This window comes from Schistocerca cancellata, chromosome 1 (assembly GCF_023864275.1).
Source record: "Schistocerca cancellata isolate TAMUIC-IGC-003103 chromosome 1, iqSchCanc2.1, whole genome shotgun sequence".
NCBI lineage: Eukaryota > Metazoa > Arthropoda > Insecta > Orthoptera > Acrididae > Schistocerca > Schistocerca cancellata.
This window is the reverse complement of record NC_064626.1, coordinates 1064659588-1064687556: the sequence shown is the minus strand read 5'-3', so window position 1 is coordinate 1064687556 and position 27969 is coordinate 1064659588. Positions and strand designations below refer to the sequence as shown.

General features: G+C 45.4%; 1 protein-coding gene and 1 pseudogene across 1 annotated transcript in view; one reads left to right on the top strand and one right to left on the bottom strand.

Annotated features, from left to right (window-relative positions):
- LOC126126961 (cytochrome P450 4c3) overlaps positions 1-27969 on the top strand; it is a gene marked incomplete at its 5' end in the record, with an annotated part of 305398 nt that overhangs the window by 254561 nt on the left and 22868 nt on the right. The window contains one exon of the mRNA XM_049915143.1: positions 19037-19216. Coding sequence (XP_049771100.1) covers positions 19037-19216 — 180 coding nt within the window. The remainder of the gene's footprint in view (positions 1-19036; positions 19217-27969) is intronic.
- LOC126102851 (5S ribosomal RNA) lies at positions 25862-25979 on the bottom strand (annotated as a pseudogene).

The following is a 27969-nucleotide window of genomic DNA, read 5'->3' as shown; positions in this document are numbered from 1 at the left end:
TGCAGCTGTCACAGCTGTGCGGTCGGAAAGGTTTGAGCGACCTTGTTGCGATGATGACAGACGCCTCTCCCAGCGACTCACCTTGCTTTTGTTCACTACCAGGTCTTCTTAGACATTCTGCAAGCGCCTATGAATATCTACGAAGCTCTTGTTTTCGGCCAAAAGGAACTCAGTGACAGCTGACTGCTTGGAACGCATTTCTGTTACAGACGCCATTTTGAAGGCTACGTATAGTGCTGTCACCCGTTGAACTTCATTAAACTAGAGGGGCTGAAGCGGGAATATTCCACGATGTCCCACAACAAATTCCGCATTCAAATGGTTCAAATGGCTCTGAGCACTATGGGACTCAACTGCTGTGGTCATAAGTCCCCTAGAACTTAGAACCACTTAAACCTAACTAACCTAAGGACAGCACACAACACCCAGCCATCACGAGGCAGAGAAAATCCCTGACCCCGCCGGGAATCGAACCCGGGAACCCGGGCGTGGGAAGCGAGAACGCTACCGCACGACCACGAGATGCGGGAAAATCCCGCATTTTTTCCACCGAAATTGGATCCTCGTATATGCAGACTCAAGCGGTCTTGGCGGAGGACTGCCCACGTCGTCGATTTTGGACGTTACATATGCTTGGCTAGTGACTTGCAGTACTCATCAACTATAACTGGTGAACCAAACGATCGCTCTTTCCTTCCCATAAAGGTGTAACCATTGTATTTCGATTCGAGTAAGGATATAGCTTGATTTTTTTTCCCACCTCTGCACAATCAATTGTTTCGATTCAGCGTTGGCGTAGGATATCCACGACCCGGCACCTTTAACAATATTGTCGACTGTGGTACAAACTCGCTCGTCCGCTTCATATTCTTTACTCTTTGTGTTGCTCGTTATGCATTTTCGGTACTCATCTTGCAATAAATTTGAATATCCGTTGAAATAGCGGTGCGTCCGAGAAGGAATTAAACAGCCAAAGCACTAGTCATCAATTCTATGGCTCATCACTGAAAGGGAATAACTTCCCAAAAATTGAAAATGCAGCTTTTCTCGGTTTTGGCTTCTTGAGACGTAGATGCAGCGATTGGAATTCAAAGCGGTGCGAGCAGTCTAGCCGCTTGTAGAGTGCTGATTTCATTCTGCAGTTTTTTCTAACTGGGGACGTTTCCAGGAGTTGCCAAGTTTTAGAAATAAACTTGATGCAGGCCTGGAATCATCGTTTGATTACTTTTATTGTAAAATTATTAACTGTTTCTCGGATAAAATGGTTCAAATGGATCTGACCACTATGCGACTTAACTTCTGAGGTCATCAGTCGCCTAGAACTTAGAACTAATTAAACCTAACTAACCTAAGGACATCACACACATCCATGCCCGAGGCAGGATTCGAACCTGCGACCGTAGCGGTCATTCGGCTCCAGGCTGTAACGCCTAGAACCGCAAGGACACTCCGGCCGGCGTTTCTCGGATAATATCAATATCAACAACTCAGAGTTGGAAGTTTCAAGTAATGATCAAAAACCAAGAAAACGAAATCTTGATTACTTTTTGAGCTATACAACATGAAACCAGATGAAGATTTTTTTTCATTGTTATCGTGGGAGCCAAGATAAGAAAGATGGTATGCACCTTTTTATAACATTGCATTGAGAACGTAGTCCCGAAAACAGCAAGATATCTCCAGCTCTTCAGCGATGCGTTGCGGAGGTCAAAATTGTAATCATGTGGTCATGGGAGTGTTAGTGTTCTGAACAGTCAGTGGCGGATTTGGGCAAAAATATACCACTGTTTTCCCGTCAGAGGGCACTATATACACCATCTAACCGCCACTTAGGCGTTGTGTAAAGAAATTTAAGGATGTGCGTCCAAGTGCGTATTCCAGACCAGTATACGTTTCTCATCACGGAATCCAGAAGCGTTGATCGCTTTAAGCAAAATACAGTATTTAACTGTAAAATATGATGGACCATTTATAGAAAGAGGTTGCTTATAAGGTGAAACAATGGGAAGAGGACAAAGTGACATTAGCTCCCCAGAGGTTTCTGTAGCATGAATACAGTTTAGAAAAGAAAGGGCAAGCAGTTGCTAAGCCTTATGTCGGAGGACTCAAAATCCATACCTTTATATTAGTGGAAGCCACGATATGATTTTCGAAAAAGGACATCGGGCTTCCTCAGACAGGAGCATGTTATGGGAAAGTTCGCATAAACAGGAATAAGAAAAATGATATTGAGAAATTACGGAAATGTATTACAGATCCACAGTATCAAGTGTTTTATAAACAGCTAAAGACGAGTGTTACCTTCCACCGAAATTGTAAAAAAAATACATCGAAGCGCCGCTAGACCGGGATTCAAGTCTGTCACCTTTCCAGCTGTCTGAAACTGATTTTCACCTTCCACGTTACAGCTACCACAACGTTTCACGTATTCTCTGCAGTCTTACCACATCGGGCATCAGCAGTCTAAGCTTTCTGAATATCCTGAAACTAGCGTCTTCCTCACTCAGCATCTAGTTTATGGAAAAAATGCCAAGCAGTAATCCCAACGAACGTTCCATGTGAATTATTAACGACCGAACTCATGCAAAAACAAATATATTTAGCGCAGCGGTAACATAGACGCCGGAAAGTGTGTTCTACAAGAAACAGTCAAATGAAAACGAGACAGATGGGAAAAGTAAGTAAACCGTTTATTATTTCAAAAGTAATCGCCATAACTGTTATAAATTTGTCCCACTGTGAGACAAGACGGTTAATGCCTTCGTGGGAAAATGTTTGTAGTTGCCTTCGGAGCTATAATTGTACCCACGCTTTCGTTTCTGCGTTCGAAGCAAATCTATGGCGGCGAGAGCTCGGGACTGTATGAGTTGCAAACATGTTTCGACTACGCTGCAGAAGTTTCGGTGGGAAGCCATTACAAATCTTCCACACAGTCCCGATCTCTCCGCATGCGATATACTTCTTTTTCCATTTCTGAAGAAAGACATTCGAGGCCGTCGATTCGCTCAGGAAGAAGTGGTTTGCGCATGGATAAAATCATGGCTCTGCAGGCAACCGCAAACATCTTTCCTGGAAGGCAGTGACCGTCTTGTCTCACTGCAGGATAAATGTATTAACGGTTATGGTGATTACTATTGAAATAATAAACAGTTCACTTATTTTTTCCACCTGTCTCATCTTCATTTTTTATATAACATAGTAGTTCCAGAATAAAATGTCTCACTGTCAAAAAATATATGCGACACATAGTCCTGGGATCCTATCTACACTTGTTAATTGTCCGAGGTCAGAGTCTCTTGCTTTGGGGCAAAGAGGAAGATAACTTCTTCTCAAGATGACTGCTTCATAGTAATTCCACATCTTTTAAGTGTTTTACAAGAAAATAAATTAATTAAATCGAGAAACAGATATTTATGTATCATCATCATCATCATCATCATCATCATCATCATCATCATTTAAGACTGATTATGCCTTTCAGCGTTCAGTCTGGAGCATAGCCCCCCTTATACAGTTCCTCCATGATCCCCTATTCAGTGCTAACATTGGTGCCTCTTCTGATGTTAAACCTATTACTTCAAAATCATTCTTAACCGAATCCAGGTACCTTCTCCTCGGTCTGCCCCGACTCCTCCTACCCTCTACTGCTGAATCCATGAGTCTCTTGGGTAACCTTGCTTCTCCCATGCGTGTAACATGACCCCACCATCTAAGCCTGTTCGCCCTGACTGCTACATCTATAGAGTTCATTCCCAGTTTTTCTTTGATTTCCTCATTGTGGATACCCTCCTGCCATTGTTCCCATCTACTAGTACCTGCAATCATCCTAGCTACTTTCATATCCGTAACCTCAACCTTGTTGATAAGGTAACCTGAATCCACCCAGCTTTCGCTCCCATACAACAAATTTGGTCGAAAGATTGAACGGTGCACAGATAACTTAGTCTTGGTACTGACTTCCTTCTTGCAGAAGAGAGTAGATCGTAGCTGAGCGCTCACTGCATTAGCTTTGCTACACCTCGCTTCCAATTCTTTCACTATGTTGCCATCCTGTGAGAATATGCATCCTAAGTACTTGAAATTGTCCACCTGTTCTACCTTTGTTCCTCCTATTTGGCACTCAATCCGTTTATATTTCTTTCCCACTGACATTACTTTTGTTTTGGAGATGCTAATCTTCATACCATAGTCCTTACATTTCTGATCTAGCTCTGAAATATTACTTTGCAAACTTTCAATCGAATCTGCCATCACAACCAAGTCATCCGCATATGCAAGACTGCTTATTTTGTGTTCACATATCTTAATCTCACCCAGCCAGTCTATTGTTTTCAACATATGATCCATAAATAATATGAACAACAGTGGAGACAGGTTGCAGCCTTGTCTTACCCCTGAAACTACTCTGAACCATGAACTCAATTTACCGTCAACTCTAACTGCTGCCTGACTATCCATGTAAAGACCTTTAATTGCTTGCAAAAGTTTGCCTCCTATTCCATAATCTGGTAGAACAGACAATAACTTCCTCCTAGGAACCCGGTCATATGCCTTTTCTAGATCTATAAAGCATAGATACAATTCCCTGTTCCACTCATAACACTTCTCCATTATTTGCCGTAAGCTAAAGATCTCGTCCTGACAACCTCTAAGAGGCAAAAACCCACACTGATTTTCATCCAATTGGTCCTCAACTAATACTCGCACTTTCCTTTCAACAATACCTGAGAAGATTTTACCCACAACGCTGATTAAAGAGATACCTTTGTAGTTGTTACAATCTTTTCTGTTTCCATGTTTAAAGATTGGTGTGATTACTGCTTTTGTCCAGTCTGATGGAACCTGTCCCGACTCCCAGGCCATTTCAATTATCCTGTGTAGCCATTTAAGACCTGACATTCCACTGTATTTGATGAGTTCCGACTTAATTTCATCCACCCCAGCCGCTTTATTGCACTGCAATCTATTGACCATTTTTTCCACTTCCTCAAATGTGATCCTATTTCCATCATCATTCCTATCCCATTCTACCTCGAAATCTGAAACATTACTGATCGCATTTTCACCTACATTGAGCAACTCTTCAAAATATTCCCTCCATCTGCCCAAGGCATCCACAGGATTCACCAGCAGTTTTCCTCACCTGTCCAAAATACTTGTCATTTCCTTCTTACCTCCCTTTCGAAGGCTGCTAATTACACTCCAGAATGGTTTTCCAGCAGCTTGACCCATAGTCTACAACCTGTTTCCAAAGTCTTCCCACGATTTCTTCTTGGATGCTGCAATTATCTGTTTGGCTTTGTTTCTTTCTTCAACATAACTTTCTCTGTCTACCTGGGTTCTGGTATGTAGCCATTTTTGATACGCCTTCTTTTTCCTTTTACAGGCTGCCTTGACTGTATCATTCCACCAAGCTGTTTGCTTCATCCTACTTTTACACTCTACTGTTCCAAGACATTCTTTAGCCACTTCTAGTACTGTGTCCCTGTACCTCGTCCATTCCTTTTCCAATGACTGTAATTGACTACATTCAACTAACTGGTACCTTTTATGTATAGTTTACTTTAATACGTGATTTACTCTCGGAGTATCACGACAATACCCGGTGTTCGTTGTTAGTTTTAGAAATGGATGCAAACGAAGTGATTACAGAAAAGCGTCGCTAAGGACACAAGCTTGCCGAAGAAAATATTAGTCAGCCCCTTAAAAAGCACTGCGGCTGGTTTAGAGTCCTGTCACGTGATCGTCCACCGCAGCGGTAAGTCATGCCAGTAAACTGGTGTGTATCTACATCTACATCGTCACTCCGCAATTCACACTTAAGTGACTGGCAGAGGGTTCATCGAATCATTTTCATACTACTTCTCTACCATTCCACTCTCGAATGGTGTGCCGGCCTCGGTGGTCTAGTGGTTCTAGGCGCGCAGTCCGGAGCCGCGGGACTGCTACGGTCGCAGCATGGATGTGTGTGATGTCCTTAGGTTAGTTAGGTTTAAGTAGTTCTAAGTTCTATGGGACTGATGACCACAGACGTTAAGTCCCATAGTGCTCAGAGCCATTTGAACCATTTGAACCCTCGAATGGCGCATGGGAAAAAGGAACACCTATATCTTTCTGTTCGAGCTCTGATTTCTCTATTTTATTATGATGATCATTTCTCCATACGTAGATGGGTGTCAACAAAATATTTTCGCATTCGGAAGAGAAAGTTGATGATTGAAATTTCGTAAATAGATCTGACCGCGAATAAGACCGCCTTTGTTTCAGTGACTGCCCCCCCCCCCCCCCCCAACTCGCGTATCATATCAGTGACACTCTCACCCCTGTTGCGCGATAACACGAAACGAGCTGCCCTTCTTTGAACTTTTTCGATGTCCTTCGTCATTCCTACCTAGTAAGGATCCCCCACATTCTAAGTGTTCTGCCAACAAAGCGTAGTCTTTGTTTCGCCTTCCTCACAACATTATCTATGTGATCTTTCCAATTTAAGTTGCTCGTAATTGTAATTCCTAGGTATTTAGTCGAATTGACAGGTCTTAGATTTGTGCGATTTATCGTATACCAAAATTTTATAGGATTTCTTTCAGTACCCATGTGGATACCCTCGCACTTTTCTTTGTTTAGTGCCAATTGCCACTTTTCGCACCATACAGAAATTCTCTCTAGATAATTTCGTAACTGGAATTTATCGTCTGATGATTTTACTACACGGTAAATCACAGCGTCATCTGCAAACAATCTAAAGAGGCTGCTCAGATTATCAACTAGATCATTTATGTAAACCAGGAACAGCACAGGGCCCATGACACTACCCGGCGAAACGCCAGATATCACTTCTGTTCTACTCGATGCCAGTTGCGCCAGTTCGTGATATGGAATCACCGCAGTAAGATCGGTCGGCGTGGATACGCGATGGAGACAAGCTATCGTGTTTGGACGTCCTCATGACCACAATTGAATGACGTTTCTAGATTCGTTGGTGTATCAATGCGAGTTGTCTAACGTGTCTACAAGGTACAGTGTACCACTGGCACCCGCCTAACAGGATGGCTGGTTGGTTTGGGGGAGGGGACCAAACAGTGAGGTCATCGGTCCCATCGGATTACAGAAGGATGGGGAAGGAAGTCGGCAGTGCCCTTTCAAAGGAACCATTCCGGCATTTGCCTGAGGCGATGTAGGGAAATCTCAAAAAACCTAAATCAGGATGGCCGGACGCGGGTTTGAACCGTCGTCCTCCCGAATGTGAGTCTAGTGTGCCACGTAAAGGGCATAAGAACTGTGCTCGTTAAAAGATCCGAACAGTCACGGACTAGAGACAGGAATCGCAGTTCTTCAGTGACAATGTGACAGGAACTGCCGCTGTCAGTGAATGTAGGTCCGTCACAATCAGTTTCCAAGCGATCATTGCGAAGAAAACTTCATGCAACGGACGTCTGGGGAAAAGTAGCTAACAAAAGTCTGCCTCCATAGCTCAGTGGTTAGCGTAGGTGGCTGTCATATAGAAGACTCGGGTTCGATTCCTGGTGGTGCCAACGATTTTTCCTTGGTGGGAGGACTGATACGGAGTTCACTCAGCCTCGTGATGTCAATTGAGGAGCTTCTTGACCGAATACTAGCGGCCGCACGGTCTGGAAAACCTCGATAACGGCCGGGAAAACTGTGTCCTTAAGTCGCGCCCCACCACACAACATCCGCATGATGCCTCAAGGCAGAGGACGACACGGCGGCCGGTAAAAATCCCTTAAGCCTTCATGGGCCGCCTGAAAAGACCACTTCAATATTCACAGCGGCACATGAAGCTGCACATCTTCCACATCTACACCTACACAATCTGATCAAAAGTATTAGTGTACATTAATAAGGGTCGCGTCCAACCTGGTCTTTATGACGGATTGAACTCTGCTGGGGACACTTTCAATGAGGACTCTGATGTCCGTGGAGGAGTGGCAGTGCATTCTAACAGCCGGAACCAGAGAAGGTAGTGGTGTTGGATGCTGTGGTCTGTAGTCGGTGTTCTCAGTCATGCCAAAGATGTTCCATAGGGTTTAGGTAGGGACTCTGACAAGACCAACGCATTTCGGGAATGTTACTATCCACAAATCGTTGCCTCACAGATCAAGATGTACTGTCATACCAACGCAATCATCGTCTCCGAATGGTTCCTCTACTGTAATGCTGTAAAATGAGTTCATATCGTTTCCCATTTAGCGTTTTCTTAAGCACGGTGAGGAAAACATACCCTAACCACGAAAAACACCCCACCACCTCCTCCGTAATTCACTGTCTTCTCTACAGATGACGGCAAATAACGTCCTCCATGCATTCGCCAAACCGAAACACTTCCATCGGATTGCCACAGTATATAGCGTGATTTCACTCCATATCACTCGTTTCCAGTCATCCACTGTTCAATGGTGTAGCTTTACACCATCTCATGCTTGACTTAGCACTGAGTACAGCATTTTGGAGATTGAAAAAATGGTGAAACATTGGCCAAGATGAACTGAGCTAGAAGGCGACTCCTTTGAGAAATAAAGTGTTTTTTTGTGAGATAATGTTATTTTATTTAAAAAGTTACGGTCTAATAAACCCGCCCTTGTAAACTGACCTTGACAGAAAGTGAGGTATTGGTGCAATGGGTCGTAAGAGTCGGTTCAAACGGCTCTGAGCACTATGGGACTTAACATCTATGGTCATCAGTCCCCTAGAACTTAGAACTACTTAAACCTAACTAACCTAAGGACAGCACACAACACCCAGCCATCACGAGGCAGAGAAAATCCCTGACCCCGCCGGGAATCGAACCCGGGAACCCGGGCGTGGGAAGCGAGAACGCTACCGCACGACCACGAGATGCGGGCGGGGTCGTAAGAGTATCTGGAACTGTAATTAGACGGTAGGATAGTGGGTGCTAGGCCTGTGGTTTTCGGTTTACGTATAGGTTCAAAGGTAGTCCAGGAAGGGAAAAAAATGTGAAAAGTGAATAAGATGGTATATGCTGCGTATTTGGAAAGGCAGGTGGATGAGATGGAGCGCACGCCTCTTTAGTATTTCAATGGATTTGTAAAATTTGGGAGGAACAGCAATTAATGTAGGTTAGGATAGGACAAATAAAGGATTTTTAGGTAAGGATGATGTTAGAAAAATGTAAATCCCAAGTATGACATGTTAGTAGTTTCAAGGAGTTTCTGAATTTGTATCGGATGGATCCATATTAGTATCCTAGTGAAGTTTAATCGTGAGTACATAAATTTATTAGAGGGATTGGTTGGTTGTAGATGAAAGACTGAAATAAAAAGGCCAAAATCTTGGAGAAGTGTGGCCAAAGATGATGAAAAACTGTTCAAACGTGTGTTAAATCTTATGGGACTTAACTGCTAAGGTCATCAGTCCCTAAGCTTACACACTACTTAACCTAAATTATCCTAAGGACAAACACACACACCCATGCCCGAGGGAGGGCTCGAACCTCCGGCGGGACCAGCTGCACAGTCCATGACTGCAGCGCCTGAGACCGCTCGGCTAATCCCGCGCGGCAAAGATGATGACATAGCTTTTCTGTAGATTAATTTATAAATTACATCTATTACACAACTCGACTAAGAGAGTTACGTGGCATTAGGGGGAGACATGGGAGAGTTGGAAGGTGTACGGTACTATCTAGGCTTGTCATCAGTATATTAGAAGAACAAGGTGAGGGTTGGAGGTGTGGGGTTGTCTGCTGTGTACATGAAATATAAGAGAGCAGGCTTAACAGAGCCTGAGACAAGTCAAGGTGAAAGATGTTGGAGCAGGTGTGAGTAGCTGTGAATTATGTACAACAGTGATAAAGAAGGGTATAAGTTACTATGATCGCACGAGTAGTGTCAAGAGGACTGAATATGTGACATAAGAGAAAACAGTTGGCGATGTTTAATTTACTTGGCAAAAGATAAAGTGGATAAAGTTGGCCGGCCGCTGTGGCCGAGCGGTTCTAGGTGCTTCAGTCTGTGATGTCCTTAGGTTAGTTAGGTTTAAGTAGTTGTAAGTCTAGGGGACTGATTACCTCTGATGTTAAGTCCCATAGTGCTTAGAGCCAATTGAACCATGTTTGATAAACTAGATAAAGTAGTTGTAAGTCTAGGGGACTGTTTACCTCAGATGTTAAGTCCCATAGTACTTAGAGCCAAATGAACCATTTTTGATAAAGGTGAAGTACATAGTCATCTGTGGAATTGCTAGGATGACACCCACATTGGCCACTGTTCACTCCGTGGCGTTCTTATGAAGGCCACGTCAGGAATTCACGTATTTGTGACCCGGTTTCAATCAGACGGACGACGGTCAAGGAACTTGATGTTGGCAGCGTGTCGAGAGCCCCTGAGCTACGGCCTACGCCGGGTCACAAGTGCTGTTGCTTCCAAGCGTCACTGTGGCTAGGAGCCAAAACAAATTTATTTGCTATGACACAAGAATGTCGTTGGGAATATCTTGCTCCTTGAAATGTGCTGGTGGAAATGACAGGGTTCGGAGCTGTAGTAAGCTGGAATCTCAAATCCCTTTTGACAAGGTTATCTGTCTTTCCAGCCTGTATCGTCTCCTGTGTAAGGCATATACAGAACGACGAAAGTAGAGATATAATGCTGGTTTCCTCATATTTCCTGCATGGAATTAGCACAGTAAGATGGGTTGACGCGAGAGAATGGCAAAAGGAGCTGTTGTGTTTAGACACGCTACAGCGTAATTACAAATAGTTCACCCCTTCTTCCACCCCAACACACTATGTACAGCGAAATCAAGTAACTCGCCTTTTCACCGGCGATGAAGAACGCGGTTAGTAACTGGTACTTGGTTAAAGGAACAGTGTGTTATTCCCTTCAATATCTTACGACAGATGACCTCATACTGCCCCGTTTTTACTGGAGTAACAACATGTAAGTTGTGTCTTGCCACAGCAGAATGAGACACTAAAGTTCTAGTATTTCCATAAACGTGTCTTCTTTGTGCGATGTTGCCTCAATACAGAAGCTTTCGACGGGATGCTTTTATGGAATTACAGTGAAACACGCTAATGCCTGCGAAATCTTCTCGCTTTGCCACCCGGAAGGAAGCCGGAGAAGATTTCTAAGGCAGTCTACATTCACATACGGATTACATTCAAATATAGGCTATGACTTTTGTTTCACCTAATTAATGAATTCGATGGTTTAAGGGATGTAGGAGTGCCAGCTATTTTTAATTATATACATTATAAATATTCCTTCATATAAAACAGCAAACTGTGTTACTATCAAGTTCACTCGGAAAAGCGACAATCATTGTCAGAGTAAAAAAAAATAAAAGAAAAGACCAATAATCCTTTATCAGTTTGTAACTCAGGAACAATTATTATAAACGTATCATAAGACCGCTTATACGTTCTTCAGCTGATAATATAATCAGGTTTGCTCGGGAATGACCGAGCTTAACCGCGCACATCCAAACGCCGTGCCATCTGACATTAGCATTGACTAGTTTAGCGCAAACCACTATGCTGGGCAGTCATTCGTAATATTGTCGATGACGCACGAAGTGATTCGTTTTTCTTAGTAAGTCAGCTGTTTATTTAAGACTGGCTACAAAATTACTTTCTAATTACGTCATAATAGTGCATTATTCAGAGGATCTCCTTGCTATTTTAGATTATATTTGACGATCAATTTTATCATTATAAAAAAATAAACTAATCAGTTTGACGTGCAGATAAGGCGTATAATTGCCTCTAGCTTTCACCAAAGCAATCAGAAATCACGTAATTCTGTTGGCACAATCTCCCACTAGGGCTGCACCAAGGTAACAGCATCTGTACTGTGTGGCTCATTCCAGTTTGTTACGTCATACATTTGTTAAAGCATGGCCCAACTCGAATATAACCTGTAGGATGGCCCAACTCGAATATAACCTGTAGGATGGCCCAACTCGAATATAACCAGTGGCAACGACACAGTGGTTCCAAAAGCCATAAATGTTACTGTGCCCATAGCAGCATCGTGAATGAAGTTGCCCTATTGTGTCAGTGAGGACTGCCCAACGAGTCTACAAGGAATGATGTACCACTCACACCCATGTAAAATGGCGTAAGAACTACAGTCGTAAAAAGACCCTAGTCTGCAGGAGCCGGAGATAGTGTCTTGTCAATGGCGATCAGTTTCAAAAACCAGCAGGTACTGCTTGCTGTCAGTGAATGCAGGTCCATCACAACCAACTTCCGAGCGAGCATTGCTAAGGGAACTGCATGAAGTGGACGAGAGGAGTCAGGTACCTTCCAAAAGGCCATTGTTCACAGCGTTTCATAAAACTGCACGTCTACAATGAGACATGCAACTGTATATTGGTTGACTGTTGATATGTAGTGTGATCATTTAGTAGACTGGCGACGCGTAGTGTGGTCAGAAGAGTCGCGATTTTGCCCCTTTTTCGAATGATGAAAGGGTTTTAGTGCAGTGACGAGGTGTACGTCTGCCCACCGGTGGTTGTGTGATGTTTTGCGGGTGTCTTTTGCGCAATGACTTGGCCCCATCCATTTAGTTTACCACAAACGTGACCCAAGATATTTACACTCAGGTGACAAAACCCACGAAAAACCTCCAAATATCGTGTTGGACCTCCTTTTTCCGGGCGTAGTGGAGCACCCCGACGTGACTTCGACTCAACAAGTCATTGGGAGTCACCCACAGAAATACTGAACCACGCTGCCTCTATAGTCGGCCATAATTGCGAAAGTGTTGCCGGTGCAGGAATTTGTGCACAAACTGACCTCTTGATTATGTCCCATAAACGTTCGATGGGATTCATGTCGGTCGTTCTGGGTGGCCAAATCATTCGCTCGAACTGTCCAGTATGTTCTCCAAAGCAGTCGCGAATATTTTTGGACCAGTGACATGACGCATTGTCATCTACAAAAATTCCATCTTTGTTTCGGAACAATGGTTGCACGTTATCTCCAAGTAGCCGAATATAACCACTTCCAGTCAATGATCGCTTCATTTGAACCAGAGGACTCAGTCCATTCCATGTAAACACAGCTCACAGCATTATGGAGCCACTAATAGCTTGTACAGTACCTTGTTGACATTTTGGGTCCATGGCTTCATGGGGTCTGCGCCATACTCGAACCCTACCGTCTGCTCTTACTAACTGAAATCAGGACTCATCTGACCAGGCCACAGTGTTCCAGTCGTCTAGAGTCCAACCGATGTCGTCACGAGCACAGGAGAGACACTGCAGGCGATGTCGTGCTGGGAGCAAAGGCGCTCACTTCGGTCGTCTGCTGCCATAGCTTATTAATGTTCGTCGTACGTCCCACATTGATTTTTGCGGTTATTTCACAATGTGTTGCTTGTCTGTTAGCACTTACAACTCTACGCAAATGCTGCTGCTCTCGGTCGTAATGCCTGAAATCTGGTATTCTCGGCACACTCTTGACACTGTGGATGCCGGAATACTGAATTCACTAACGATTTCCGAAATGGAATGTCCGATGCATCTAGCTCCATCTACCATTCCGCGGTCAAAGGTTATTAAGTGCCGCCGTGCGGCCATAATCACGTCGGAAACCTTTTCACATGAATCACCCAAGTACAAATGACAGCTCCTGTGCATATCGCTATCCCATGATTTCTGTCGTCCCAGTGTCTCCCAGTTTTCTAGGTGGCCAAATGTTGGCCATTCTCCCACACATTCAAGAGAGTGGTGACACTACCGTCTTCCGAGACAATAACAGACGTGTTCATAGGGCTGCATCCATATGTTCCTGGTTTGATGACAATTCAGGTAGCCTATGAACAACTCTCTAGCCCATTACATCTCCTGCTCTTGATCCCATGAAAATATCTCTGATTATTTGGAATAGAGGTGAAATGTAGGTATCGACATCCCGGCTGTTTGGTAGTTCTACGGTGTCTAATTATCACTGAGGACGTCGGCTTGATATGGCATGCCTAAAGAAAGTGATATACTCACTCCCTTGCCGAACTGAGACCAGTATGAAGAATAGATGCGGTGTTTCACTGTATTAGCCTGATGTCTCTTGAGACATAACACATTAGTTTTTGTCCACTACACTTATTTTCATCAGTTGCTATGTACACAGATGCTCAAAAATTAAGGACGAAAGTAACTTTTGCGTATGTGTCACACGGAAGTGACATACACTATGTGATCAAACGTATCCGGACACCTGGCTGAAAATGACCTACAAGTTCGTCGCGCCCTGCTGGTATTCAGTATGGTGTTGTCCCACCCTTAGCCTTGATGACAGCTTCCACTCTCGCAGGTATTCGTTCAATCAGGTACTGGAAGATTTCGTGGGGAATGGCATCCCATTCTTCACGGATTGCTGCACTGAGGAGAGGTATCGATGTCCGTCGGTGAGGCCTGGCACGAAGTCGGCGTTCCAAAGCATCCCAAAGGTGTTCTATAGAATTCAGGTCAGGACTCTGTGCAGGACAGTCAATTACAGGGATGTTATTGTCGGGTAACCACTCCGCCACAGGCCGTGCATTTTGAACAGGTGCTCGATCGTGTTGAAAGATGCAATCTCCATCCCCGGATTGCTCGTCAGCAGTGGGAAGCAAGAAGGTGCCTTCATGAATAACACACAACACCATAACAACACCGCCTCCGAATTTTACTGTTTGCACTACGCATGCATCGGGCGTTCGCAGTACCCACACCCTGCCATCGGATCGCCACATTGTGTACCGTGATTCGTCACTCCACACAACGTTTTTCCACTGTTCTGTCGTCCAATGTTTATGCTTCTTACACCAAGCGAGGCGTCATTTGGCATTTACCGGCTTGATATGTGTGGGTCATGAGCAGCCACTCGACCATGAAATCCAAGTTTTATCACCTCCCTCCTAACTTTCATAGTACTTTCAGCGAATCCTGACGCAGTTTGGAATTCCTGTGTGATGGTCTGGATAGATGTCTGCCTATTACGCATTACGACCCTCTTCAACTGCCGGCAGTGCCTGTCAGTCAACAGACGAGGTCGGCCTGTACGCTTTTGTGTTGTACAGGTCCCTTCACGTTACTACTTCACTGTCACATCGGAAACAGTGGACCTAGGGATGTTTAGGAGTGTGGAAATCTCGCGTACAGACGTATGACACAAGTGACACCCAATCACCTGGCCACGTTCGAAGTCCGTGAGTTCCGCGGAGCTCCCCATTCTGCTCTCTCACGATGTCTAATGACTACTGAGCTCGCTGATATGGAGTACCTGGCAGCACGTAGCAGCACAATGCACCTAATATGAAAAACGTATGTTTTTGGGTGCGTCCGGATAGTTTTTATCACATAGTGTAGCTCGACGAAACTTGGACCATACATAGAAGAACTGCCAGAGTGTAGTGCAGAAGGTAACTGAAGGAAATATGCAATGAGGCGAATAGAAACAACAATTTTATTCAAAGACAACAATTACACTGCACTAACCGCGACTCATAATGGTGCATTGACATTACAAAAAGAGGGACTTGGTTCTTGATAGTGTGTGATCACCATAGACAGCAGTGGATGCTCTGCAACACGCTCCCATGCTGGCCACGAGGTTGGTAGGGAATACTTTTGGTAGTCAGCCCAGTAGACAACAGCTACGTGGTCTTCAGTTTATGTAGACGCGTTGCAATGTGTCTCCCCACCGCATCCCATCCGTGACCGATCGGATTTGAGGCAACGGGCAGGCCAGTCCATTCGCCGAATATCGTTTCGTTCCAAGAGTTTCTCACATGCGCTGTTCTACGCTGCCGCGCACTATGATACATAAAAAATGAAATCAGGGCCGAATGCTTCCCTGAAAAGACGCACATGCGCCAGAAGTACAGTGTCTCAATAACACTGACAAAGGAGCCTCCCCATCGCACCCCCCTCAGATTTAGTTGTAAGTTGGCACAGTGGATAGGCCTTGAAAAACTGAACGCAGATCAATTGAGAAAACAGGAAGAAGTTGTGTGGAACTGTGAAAAAAAAAATACAAACTGAGTATTCCATGCGCAAGATAGGCAACATCAAGGCGAGTGTAAGCTCAGGAGCGCCGTGGTCCCGTGGTTAGCGTGAGCAGCAACGGAGCGAGTGATCCTTGGTTCAAGTCATCCCTCCAGTGAAAAGTTTAACTTCTTACTTCCAGACAATTATCAAAGTTGAGGCACTCACACATAATCAATTTCGCTCTCCGAAATTCCAGGACATGTTCAGATTTGCTTGGACATATGCAGGATTTGACGGTCTACACCCGGAAAAATTTGAAAACGTTAAGAACATATGTTTTGACAGAGCACAGGGAAAACTGTGTGACTGTGGAACTGTTGCATTCATTTGTTGCAGTTTACGTGACAAACTCTTAAGTTTTCATCACTTTTTTGGGAGTGATTATCACATCCACAAGAAAACCTAAATCGCGCAAGGTAGAAGAATCATTCGCCAAGTGTACAAGTTAGGTGGGTCGACAACATATTCCTGTAATGTGACGCACATGCCGTCACCAGTGTCGTATAGAATATATCAGACGTGTTTTCCTGTGAAGAAACCGGTTGACCTATGACCTTGCGATCAAAGGATTTCGGTTCCCATTGGAGAAGCAAGTCCTTTCGTCTACTAACCGCACGGTTTTGCGGTGCGGTCGCAAAACACGGACACTAAACTTATTACAGTGAACAGAGACGTCAATGAATGAATGGACAGATCATAGCTTTGCGAAAATAAAGAAAGTAAACTATTCACTCGAGGGAAGACTTGAACAAAGGACGTCTCGTTCCGCAGCTGCTCACGCTAACCACTTGACCACGGCGCTCGTGGGCTAACACACTCCTTGATGTTGCCTATCTTGCGCATCGACTACTCAGTTTGTATATTTTGCTTATTTTTTTCATAGTTCCACACAACTTCTTCCTGTTTTCTCGATTGATCTGTGTTCAGTTCTTCAAGGCCTATCCACTGTGCCAACTTATAACTATATGTGAAGGGGGTGCGATGGGGAGGTTCCCTTGTGAGCGATCCACACATAATGAATCTGCTCTCATCCGAGTATAGCATGCGGCCGCAGTCCTCATCAGTCCAGTCCCAAAGAGTACAGCCCCATTCAGTCAGTGTGGAGCTGTGGAGCGTGAGACCGCATGCCGTGCAACCCATTAATTGCCGTTACAGTTGCACCCGCTGTTGGATTTGGATCGCTTTTTGGCTGTTGGACAATGTAGCCTTCATCTGCTGCTTTAGCTGACCGTGTTCGACCATTCCTCTCCTTCGGGCAGCATTGCCTGTGGTTCGGAACGCTCTCCATGTCAAGTCATTCATATGTTATCTCAGGACCACCTTGCAATGAAGAACACCATTACAGTCCTCCGTAACTGCTCACTGATTGACACACACTGTCTTTTTCCATTCCTGCAACTGCTACGTCGCGTTGCGCGAGTCTCCATTTCGCGTTATAGCCACGATGACCTCACACCATGTGACGTCCATCTTTCTGTTCACGATTGGGGGCCACCATGTTCCCGCACTTCTGTTCATCTTCACCGAGTGGTTAGTATACTACACTCATGCTCATAAATTAAGGATAACGCTGATACATGACGAAACAATGCTCTGGTGGGCGGTTTGCGGGTTCAAATCACCTCTAGGTATGACCATGCGCTGCATTTGACCTGCGGTCGTCGCCCGGTGGCGCTGGCAGCAGTCCACATACGCAGAGGTGTGTTGGTGTATGTCAGAGTACGGTGCTGTGAGTAAGTATGCAGACGTTTCCAGACGTGCTAATGGTGACTGTGTGTTGAAAATGGCTCAGAGAACACATATCGATGACGTTATGAGGGATAGAATACTAGGGCGACTGGAGCCTGGTCAAACACAGCAGTTTGCAGGACGGGCCCTCTGTGTGCCACTAAGTCTGATCTCACGATTATGGCAACGATTATAGAAGACAGGAAAGGTGTCCAGGCGCTACAATACGGGACGTCCACAGTGTACAACACCACAAGAAGACCGATATCTCACCATCAGTGCCCGCAGACGACCCCGAAGTACTGCAGGTAGCCTTATTCGCCTGGAGACCTGCAAGATGCATTCCACTTACCCCTGGTCACAAGAGAGCCCGTAAAGCCTGGTGTAAAGAACACAGCACATGGCCATTGGAACAGTGGTCCCACGTTATGATCACGGACGAGTCCAGGTATAGTCTGAACAGTGATTCTCGGCGGGTTTTCATCTGGCGTGAACCAGGAACCAGATACCAACCCCTTAATGTTCTTGAAAGGGACCTGTATGGAGGTCGTGGTTTGATGGTACGGGGCGAAATTATGATTGGTGTACGTACACCCCTGCATGTCTTTGACAGAGGAACTGTAACAGGTCAGGTGTATCGGGACGTCATTTTGCACCAGTATGTTCGCGTTTTCAGGGTACAGTGGGTCCCACCTTACTCCTGATGGATGATAACGCACAGCCCCACCAAGCTGCCATCGGATCAGAAGATATCGGACGAATGGAGTGGCCTGCCTGTTCTTCAGACCTAAACCCCATCGAGCACGTCTGGGATGCTCTCGGTCGACATATCGCTGCACGTCTTCAAATCCCTACGACACTTCATGAGCTCCGACAGGCACTGGTGCAAGAATGGGAGCCTATATCCCAGCAGCTGCTCGACCACCTGATCCATAGTATGCCAACCCGTTGTGCGGCCTGTGTACGTGTGCGTGATGATCATATCCCATATTGATGTCGGGGTACATGCGCAGGAAACAGTGGCGTTTTGTAGCACTTGTGTTTCGGGACGGTTTTCTCAACTTATCACCAATACCGTGGACTTACAGATCTGTGTCGTATGTGTTCCCTGTGTGCCTTTGCTATTAGCGCCAGTTTTGTGCAGTGCCAGTTTGTGTGGCACCACATTCTGCAATTATCCTTAATTTATGAGCATGAGTGTACATTACTTTGTCTGTTTCGTCCTTAATTTCTGCAGAGCAGTGTATGTACCATGGTGAGGCCCACTTGACGTCGGTCGTGCCGCGTGGTGTTGCAGGCAGCTACCAGGTGCCGGCGGGCACGACGGCGCTGGTGGTGACGTACATGCTACACCGAGACCCGCGCTCCTTCCCGCAGCCCGAGCGTTTCCTGCCAGAGCGCTTTCTGCCGGAGAACTCGACTGGCAGGCACCCCTACGCCTACATACCCTTCAGCGCTGGGCCGCGCAATTGCATCGGTGAGTGTCGACCTGCCAGCGTCTTCAACGGCCTCATCAGTGGCTGCCATTACTGCTGCAGAGAATATTTTCCTTCGTTCAGTGGGATGACATTAACAGATAGGCTGCTGTAGTCATCGGCTTTTCTCTGCTATACATTGTAATAATACGTACAGCAGCAGTTTATTGGCGTTAACACATCGATTCCATAAATTCGAAGAGATCATCGAACGCATACACTGTCTGTTCAACAGAATCCGCACACCTTATAGATGAAGTTAACATGGGGCGTGACCACCCTTCGCATTTATGACGGCTTTAACTCTGATGGTGACAGTTTCAGTCTAAGATGGAAGGACCCGGGCTTCTTCCGCGCCACAACACGGCAGGATGGGTGACAGAAGTGGTGAGGGAGAGGGGAGATTTACGCCGGGATGTACAGTCAAACAGTGGTAATATTGATAGGTGTTTATTCGAGCAGCACTATACAGCACAACCGGACTGTGCGCTTCCAAATGGAGCCAATCGCGGAATGCGCTGATCCCCCGATCCGCCTGTGATCTACATTGTCCTGGGCCGTGGACGGCAGCTACCACGATGGCGAGCAGCCCACCAGCAGGCAATAGCGCGCATGCTGCCAGCGGCGAAGGTCGAGTGTGACCAGCCCACGTCCTCCAGAATCTTGCGGACTACGCGCCTCTGTGCTTGCTCGTGATCCCCATGTCGTGCGTTTGGGTGCAATACCCGACACCTGAGGCCTGTTGCCAAGCAGCAGTCTCCCAGCCATCCCTCCCAGGGATCGACCAGGATGGTGGCCGATGACATCTAGGTGGCTGGAAGGCTCTGAGGGCATACCTCACCAAACAAGATCGTAGCTTGCAGTCCATTGGCCGAAGTCCCTCAGAGAGCGGATACTGGTTGTACGCTAGCTCCCCGCATCAGTGACGTTTCCCAAGTCCCGCGACTGCTGTGTCACAGGTAGACACGCCTCATTCGCACTCGATGACTTAGTCAGTGGGCGGTTCGTCATCCGATTGTCGTCACCAATGACGGGTAGTGGTTTCTCTGAAGCTCAAAAGCCCATATTTCTCTCCAGATCAAGACACAAAGACAGTGGCTGCAAGACTGAATCCTTTGAGCCCCCAAGCTCTGTTATTTACGCTCTCATAGCTACGCTTCTGACTATACCTACTGGAGGGGGGAGGACGAGTAAGTTTGTTTCCTACTCCTTGTCCAGTCAGCTTTTCCTAGCTCGCGGTTGAATTTGCAGCGTGTTAGTTTCTCGGTAGCACGTTAGTGTCCAAGTCACAAAATATTACTTCATGCTTGGGTACACCGTGTTAGCTGTTCCACGCACTCGACAGTTGACTGGCGTCGCAAACTCCTGTCTGCCCAGAGTGTCGTAATGTCAACAGTACCGCCCAGTGGCTTACTTGATTAGATTATCGGCCGGGCTGGCCTCTACTCTCTCGCCCCGGTAGGAATAAGAATTTAAAACTTTACAATTTGCCTGTTCAACATGCAGCAAAGATGTCTGAACGTCTGAGGAAGAATGAGAGCCCATTCTTCCTCAAGAACAAAAACCAGAGAAGGTAGTGACTTTGGTGTCCGAAGTGAAGTCGATCTTCTAACTCATCCCAAAGGTGTTCCATTGGGTTCAAGTCGAGACTCTGGGAAGGCCAGTCAATTTCAGGAATTCAGTACCAAACCAAAGTTGCAAATTTCACTTATTTTTTATTCACTGTTGACTAGTTTCGGGCCGGGACCCATTTTCAAATCATCGTAACATAGTCAAACATGATATTTCCAAATATGCAAACATTTTTGACATGTTTCTGCATATTCGGAAATACCACTTTTGTCTATGTTATGATGATTTGGAAATGGCTGCCAGCCCGAAACTAGTCATCGACTGAATAAACAAATTGAAATTTTGCAACTCTGGACTGGTTTTTCGTTGTAGTGGTAAACAGAAGTTGCTGAGCCGCAGCTAGTCCAGCATGCTGGAAATTTGTAAATTTCAGTAATGTTATTGTCCACAAACCATTGCCTCAGAGACGCTGCTTTATGATAGGGTTCATTGTCATGCTGATAGACATAATCATCGTCTCCGAACTATTCCTCTACTGCACACAGAACACAATGCTACAAAACGTGTTCGTATCCTTCGGCATTTAGCATTTTCTTAAGTGTAGTAATGTGACCACGTCGTTTCCACGAAATACATTCCCATACCATAGCACCACTTCCTCTTCATTTCTCTGTTGACACTGTACTTGCTCGCAGGTAACATTCTCCAGGCGTTCTCCCAACTTCAACAAATCATCCAGGCATGTCAGCTGGCACCGACGCTACAGCCAGAATTACCAACATTGGCCCATTTACCACATTAACAGACGGCTGATATTTGCCTCTAGGACTTCGCTAGTCGTGATGTGCATGCAGACAAAGCACTTTCTTCTTACTGTGACCCTCATCCTCTGACCGCGCATAACTCGTGGCACGACCACAGTACATTCATGTAATGTATAATAATCTAATATAGGACAGCAGGGAACAGCCGTTACAGTTAAAGTGCGCTTTGCATGGCTGCTTCACGTATTTTCCACAATCCATCAAGTAAGGCGATTTAATATGCATTTTTAAAGCAATGCCTCAGTGTAACGTAGCTCTGTAGATGAGTTTCGTTTTCACTCCCATAGCTTCTGTACCACCAGCAGCTTTTTGCACTCCGCAATTGATAGATAGCAACACTGCTGCCAACTGTCGGATTTCATATTTTGCCATTGAATTCTACATACACTATGTGATCAAAAGTATCTGGACTCCTGACTCAAAATGACTTACAAGCTCGTGGCACCCTTCACCGCTAATGCTGGAATTCAATATGGTGTTGACCCACCCTTAGCCTTAATGACAGCTTCCACTCTCGCAGGCATACGTTCAGTCAGGTGCTGGAAGGTTTCTTGGGGGCCGGCCCCTGTGGCCGAGCGCCTCTAGGCGCTTCAATCCGGAACCGCGCTGCTGCTACGGTCGCAGGTTCGATTCCTGCCTCGGGCATGGATGTGTGTGATGTTCTTAAGTTAGTTAGGTTTAAGTAGTTCTAAGTCTAGGGGACTGATGACCTCAGATGTTAAGTCCCGTAGTGCTTAGAACCACTTGAACCATTTCTGTTTCTTGGGGAATGGCAGCCCATTCTTCACGGAGTGCTGCACTGAGGAGAGGTATCAATGTCGGTCGGTGAGGCCTGGAACAAAGTCGGCGCTCCAAAGCATCCCAAAGGTGTTCTATAGGATTCAGGTCACGACACTGTGCAGGATACTCAATTACAGGGATGTTATTGTCGTGTAACCACTTCGCCACAAGCCGTGCATTATGAACAGATGCTCGATCGTGTTGGAAGATCCAATCGCCATCCCCAAATTGCTCTTCAACTGTAGGAAGCAAGAAGGTTCTTAAAACATCAATGTAGGCCTGTGCTATGACAGTGCCATGCAAAAAAATAAGGGGTGCAAACACCCTCCATGAAAAACACGACCACACCATAAATTCACTGCCTCCGAATTTTACAGTTGGCACTACACACGCTCGCAGATGACGTTCACCGGATATTCCTCATACGCCGCTCGAACTTGAAACCCAAGTTTTCTCACCTCCCGCCTAACTGTCATAGTACCTGCAATGGATCCTGATGCAGTTTGGAATTCCTATGTGCTGGCCTGGATAGTTGCCTATTACACATTACGACCCTTTACCACTATCGGCGGTCTCTGTCAGTCAACAGACGAGGTCGGCCTGTACGCTTTTGTGCTGTACGTGTTCCTTCACGTTTCCACTTCACTATCACATCGGAAACAGTGGACCTAGGGATGTTTAGGAGTGTGTAAATCTCGCGTACAGACGTATGACACAAGTGTCACCTAATCATCTGATCACGTCCGAAGTCCGTGAGTTCCGCGGAGCGCTCCATTCTGCTCTCTTGTGATGTCTAATGACTACTGAGGTCGCTGATATGGAGTACCTGACAGTATCTCGCAGCACAATGCGCCTAATGTGAAAAAGGTATGTTTTTGGGAGTGTGCGGATACTTTTGATCACATAGTGTAACAGAGAAAATGAAGTTGTTTAGAAGTAGTATGACTACATTAGTCACCTAATCATAGACTCATAATGTATTGTCACGGCTGTCAAGGTTTATTAATGTAGGAGGTCATGTTTTTATTGTAAGAAGTGTCATGGCTATCGAATTTTATTAATGTAAGATGTTTCTTCGACGCTATGAAAAGAAAGGAGACATGTTTAAGTAATAATGTTAAACACCACAAATAGGTATGATGCTGGGAAGATACGATGAGGTGGCCAAGAAGTGGGGCAGACATAGATGTTATCATATGTAGAAGAGAAAGCAGGACGGGCCGTCCATGGCCACGGCCCTAGAATAACAGAGCTACACAGGTGTGTCAAAACATTATGACCCCTTGCTTGTTTGCCGTTTTTGAAACGAAATACGTCACTCATTCTGCGTATCAGGGATCCGACAGTGTGTCTGTAGGTTTGTGAGGGTATAAGGCATTACATGTGTCTACGTATTGATCACGAAATTCGCGCAAATAACGGCCCGCTGATTTGCGTACGTGGGGATGGCGCCCGATAGCAACCCAAATTGGTTCCATAGGATTTACATCAGGCTATTCTGGTCGCCGAGACATCATCCTGAGTTCACTATAATGCTCCTCAGACCACTGTAACACGGTCCTGCTTTGCCTCGGGCACGGATGTGCGTGATGTCCTTAGGTTAGTTAGGTTTAAGTACTTCTAAGTTCTAGGGGACTGATGTCCTCAGATGTTGAGTCCCGTAGTGCTCAGAGCCATTGGAACCATTTTTTTGAGTTAACAATGCCTTCGGGGAAAACATCAACCATGAAGGGATGCAGGTGGTTCGCAGCTGTCAGCGTTTCTTCGATTACTACCACAGGCCTCATGCAAGCGTAGGAGAATGTCTCCCGTAGCACAGTACTGCTGCTACCAGCCTGCGTCCGTGGCGCGCTGCACGTTTCGAGCCGCCGTTCACCACGATGACGGCGTTTGTGGAGACGATTATCGACCTAATGCAGCAAAAATCTGATTCACCCGAAGAAACGACGCGTTTCCGTTGATCGACGGTCGAATCCCGATAGTCCCGTGCCCACTGAAATCGTAACTGTCGATGTCGCTGGGTCAACATGTGAGCACGTTCTGCTGCTCTGCTGCGAAGCTTCGTGTGCAACAATGTACAATGAACAGTGTGCTCTTAGACTCCTGTGCGTGTATCAACATTGCGCTCTTTTGGCAAAGATGTCACAGATCATCATCTGTCCTACTTTACAGAGCAGACAAGCCTCCGAATACCGATGTTCCCTGAAGAGGCTTCCTCGTCCAACCGTTTAGCGCCTACTGGTAGTTTCACTGTCCTATCTCTTTCCGTTGAAGCTCACGACAGTAGCACGTGAACATTCGACCAGTTTCGTCATTCTCAAGATACTCTTTCACAGGCGCTGCGAAATAATAATGTGTCGATTTGGAACCCACGTCTTCGGTAGGGTGACCCCCGCCAGTGTCTACACCGCTTACGTACTTTTGCTACCGCGTCACGTGCCCTCATTGACACCAGTGGTCATAATGTTTTGGCTTATCAGTGTATATGTAATAGCGGCCAAAACAGGAGAGTGGTAGCCCAGATGGGTCGTTACCGGACTATTCGAGGAGACTCGAGTAACTTCTGGAGAGATTTCAGTCATTAAAAGGCAGAGAAAGCAATACTGCTAGACACATTCCTCCAAAACCCTGGAAAAAACTGTATATAAACAGCATTCAGAGAACGTCTCGGCAGTTGCAGTCAGAATTGCAGTCACGGACAGTACCAGTGAGCGGCTGAGTCATCGGGTGCCCTCACTATACACTGACAGTTCGATGACGGTACAGTAAGCTATTGTAAGAGTCTACACATTCGAGGGAGGCAACTGATTCTCCGATAAGTATCCAACCACAGTTACGATCTTGAGTTTTTGCCTTTTAGTAAAGAACGCGCTGTAGGGTTTGTCTCTATAATTATCAACAAGTAATATATTTCTGTGTATCAGAATATATAGAGGAACAAGTACCGTCTTACACTTGTCTCCTAGCGACTAGTAGCGTCAGTCGCAACGAGGGATAACTAGTATTTTTCTGTGTGTCAGAACAGAGGAAGGAACGAGAGCTGCCTCCCACTCGTCTCTTGTCTCGACTTAATATTTGACAGAATATCGTCAGAAAGAGACACAAGCAGAGCACTCGGCTCTAGTAGTGGAAAGTACAAATTTAGGGACTGAGAGTTCGTGGGAATAAGCAACTTATAGAGCGATAGAGCGTAATCGTTTATGTGTAAAAAGCCACTGTAAGACACCTCTCCATGTTGGGTTGCATTATTGGGAAATAAAGCACAAAGTACTCCGTCTTCAGGCCACAAGTGGTCCACCGGGACCATCCGACCGCCGTTTCATCCTCAGATGAGGATGCGGATAGGAGGGGCGCGTGGTTAGCACACCGCTCTCCTGGTCGTTATGATGGTTTTTCCTTTGACCGGAGCCGCTACTATTCGCTCGAGTAGCTCCTCAATTGGCATCACGAGGCTGAGTGCACCCCGAAAAATGGCAACAGCCCATGGCGGCCCGGATGGTCACCCATCCAAGTGCCGGCCACGCCCGACAGCGCTTAACTTCGGTGATCTGACGGGAACCGGTGTATCCACTGCGGCAAGGCCGCTGCCATTGGGAAATAAAGTGTCCTTAAATTATACCTGGAAGTGTTTCGCCCTGATTCACTTCCTACGAAGCCAATAAACTTCTCGTCCCTGCTCCAACATCGCTTCAGCTAAGTATCCTAGGAGACTTCCCCCTCTCACACCGTTAAAGGTAGACCAGCAGATCTCAGCCCACAGTGTCGTGAACGTCCTCATTGCACGACACATCCTCATCCACAGCTAGTAGTAGGACCTGTACAGGGGTGCCGCAACATATTTAGAGACAGAATAAAAAAAATCGATGAGCTTCCTATTCATGACGAGTTGAGACAGTGCATTGCACAATTATTAAGTCACTAATACCTATTCTGCGTGAGCAGTATTCCATAATTTCAATAAGTTTAAAGAACATAATTGTAATACGCCATAAGCTGCTATATTGTCTGCTTTATTTGTTGTGATTGTTTTCAATCACATGCTCATCTCAGTCGACGAAATTTTACTTTAATAGAGGTGCTTTTAAGGCGAAATCCTTGGAGACAAAAGATATGAAAAATAGTTATCAGTATAACAACAAAATTTTTACTTTTTTTTTACCAAGGATTTCACCTTGTAAACTACTTCGCCGCTAAAGCAAATATTCGTCGATTGAAGATGGTCATGTCACTGAAACCAATTTCGACGAGTAAAGTAGACAATACGGCATCTTTTGGTGGAATACAGCGATGTGTGTTTGTTTCTTTTTTTTAAAAAAAATCACTGATATCTGCCATTCGTGGGGTGTGATCAAGAATCAGAAAAAGTAATATTGTGGTTTACTCTCTCGTCGACGGCGGTGTCATTAGAGAAGGATCAAATTCGGATTGGGAAAGGATGGGGAAGGAAATCGACCACGTCTAGTCAGAGCAGCCATCCCGGAATTTGTTAGGAACGATTTGAGGGAATCACGGAAAACCTGGATCTGTATGACCAGAAAGGAATTTGAACTGTCGTCCTCCCCAATATAAGTGCAGTATGTTAAGTGCTGCGCCACGTCACTTGGCATCAACCCTCTGATGATGCCTCACTGACTGATCCAAGGCTTCATCTAGCCTCTGAAATCTCTTTTTCTCATCCGACCATTGTTTCACCATCTGCTCTTCGACGGGAGGAAACGTGAAGTAAGACTTAATGTCCCATAGACGTTAGACACGACGCACCTGCTCATATTGGACAAGTATGGGCAGGAAATCGCTCGTCAACTTCTTGAATGGTCTCCTCATTCACTGCTGCTTTGTGGGGATTTGATCCTAGCTCACCAATTACACTGTGGAGCCAGCATTCCTTGGAGAATGGATGAAGTTGAGAAAACAGCATAATCCTAACACGAAGAATGCCAGTGAAATGAAACTTTACACGCTGATTAATGTTCTCGCAGCACAGAACTTTCGTAACAGGTTGCAACTTGTCACCACACCAAGACTCTAAACTGGACGCCACAGATGGGGAGGAACGTAGCTGCCCAGATTCGAATCCCAACTCGGCAGCTAGCTTTGGCCCGTCATTAATGTATTTTCGTTAATGCAACCTCTTTTTATCAATGATTATAATAATTTTTGTGATCTTGACTAACAAAGGATTATTAATAAGAATCCAATAACTTTTATTATATGACCTATTACTTAGTGTTTCTCGTTTCCAATTCCAGATTTTCAGCTCATATCGTCCATCACTCCTAATGCGAATAATTTTTTTTAAATTTATTTGAAGGAAAATAATTTGAGTATCATAATAAATATGCTAGTCGCATTCCATTTAAAAAAAAAAAACAGCTACTAATTAATTACACTAAACGATCCCCCTGGTTGTAGAAATTGAGGTAGAAGTTGAGAATGTGTTTATTTGTAGTACACATCGGTGCCCAAAGAAAACATTTTTTTTAAATCTCATTCTAAGTAAATTTCATTTTGCCGTTCCAAAAATAGCGTAATCCCTGAGGCTATCATTTGAAATCTGTTAAGCCATTTTCTTTTGGGAT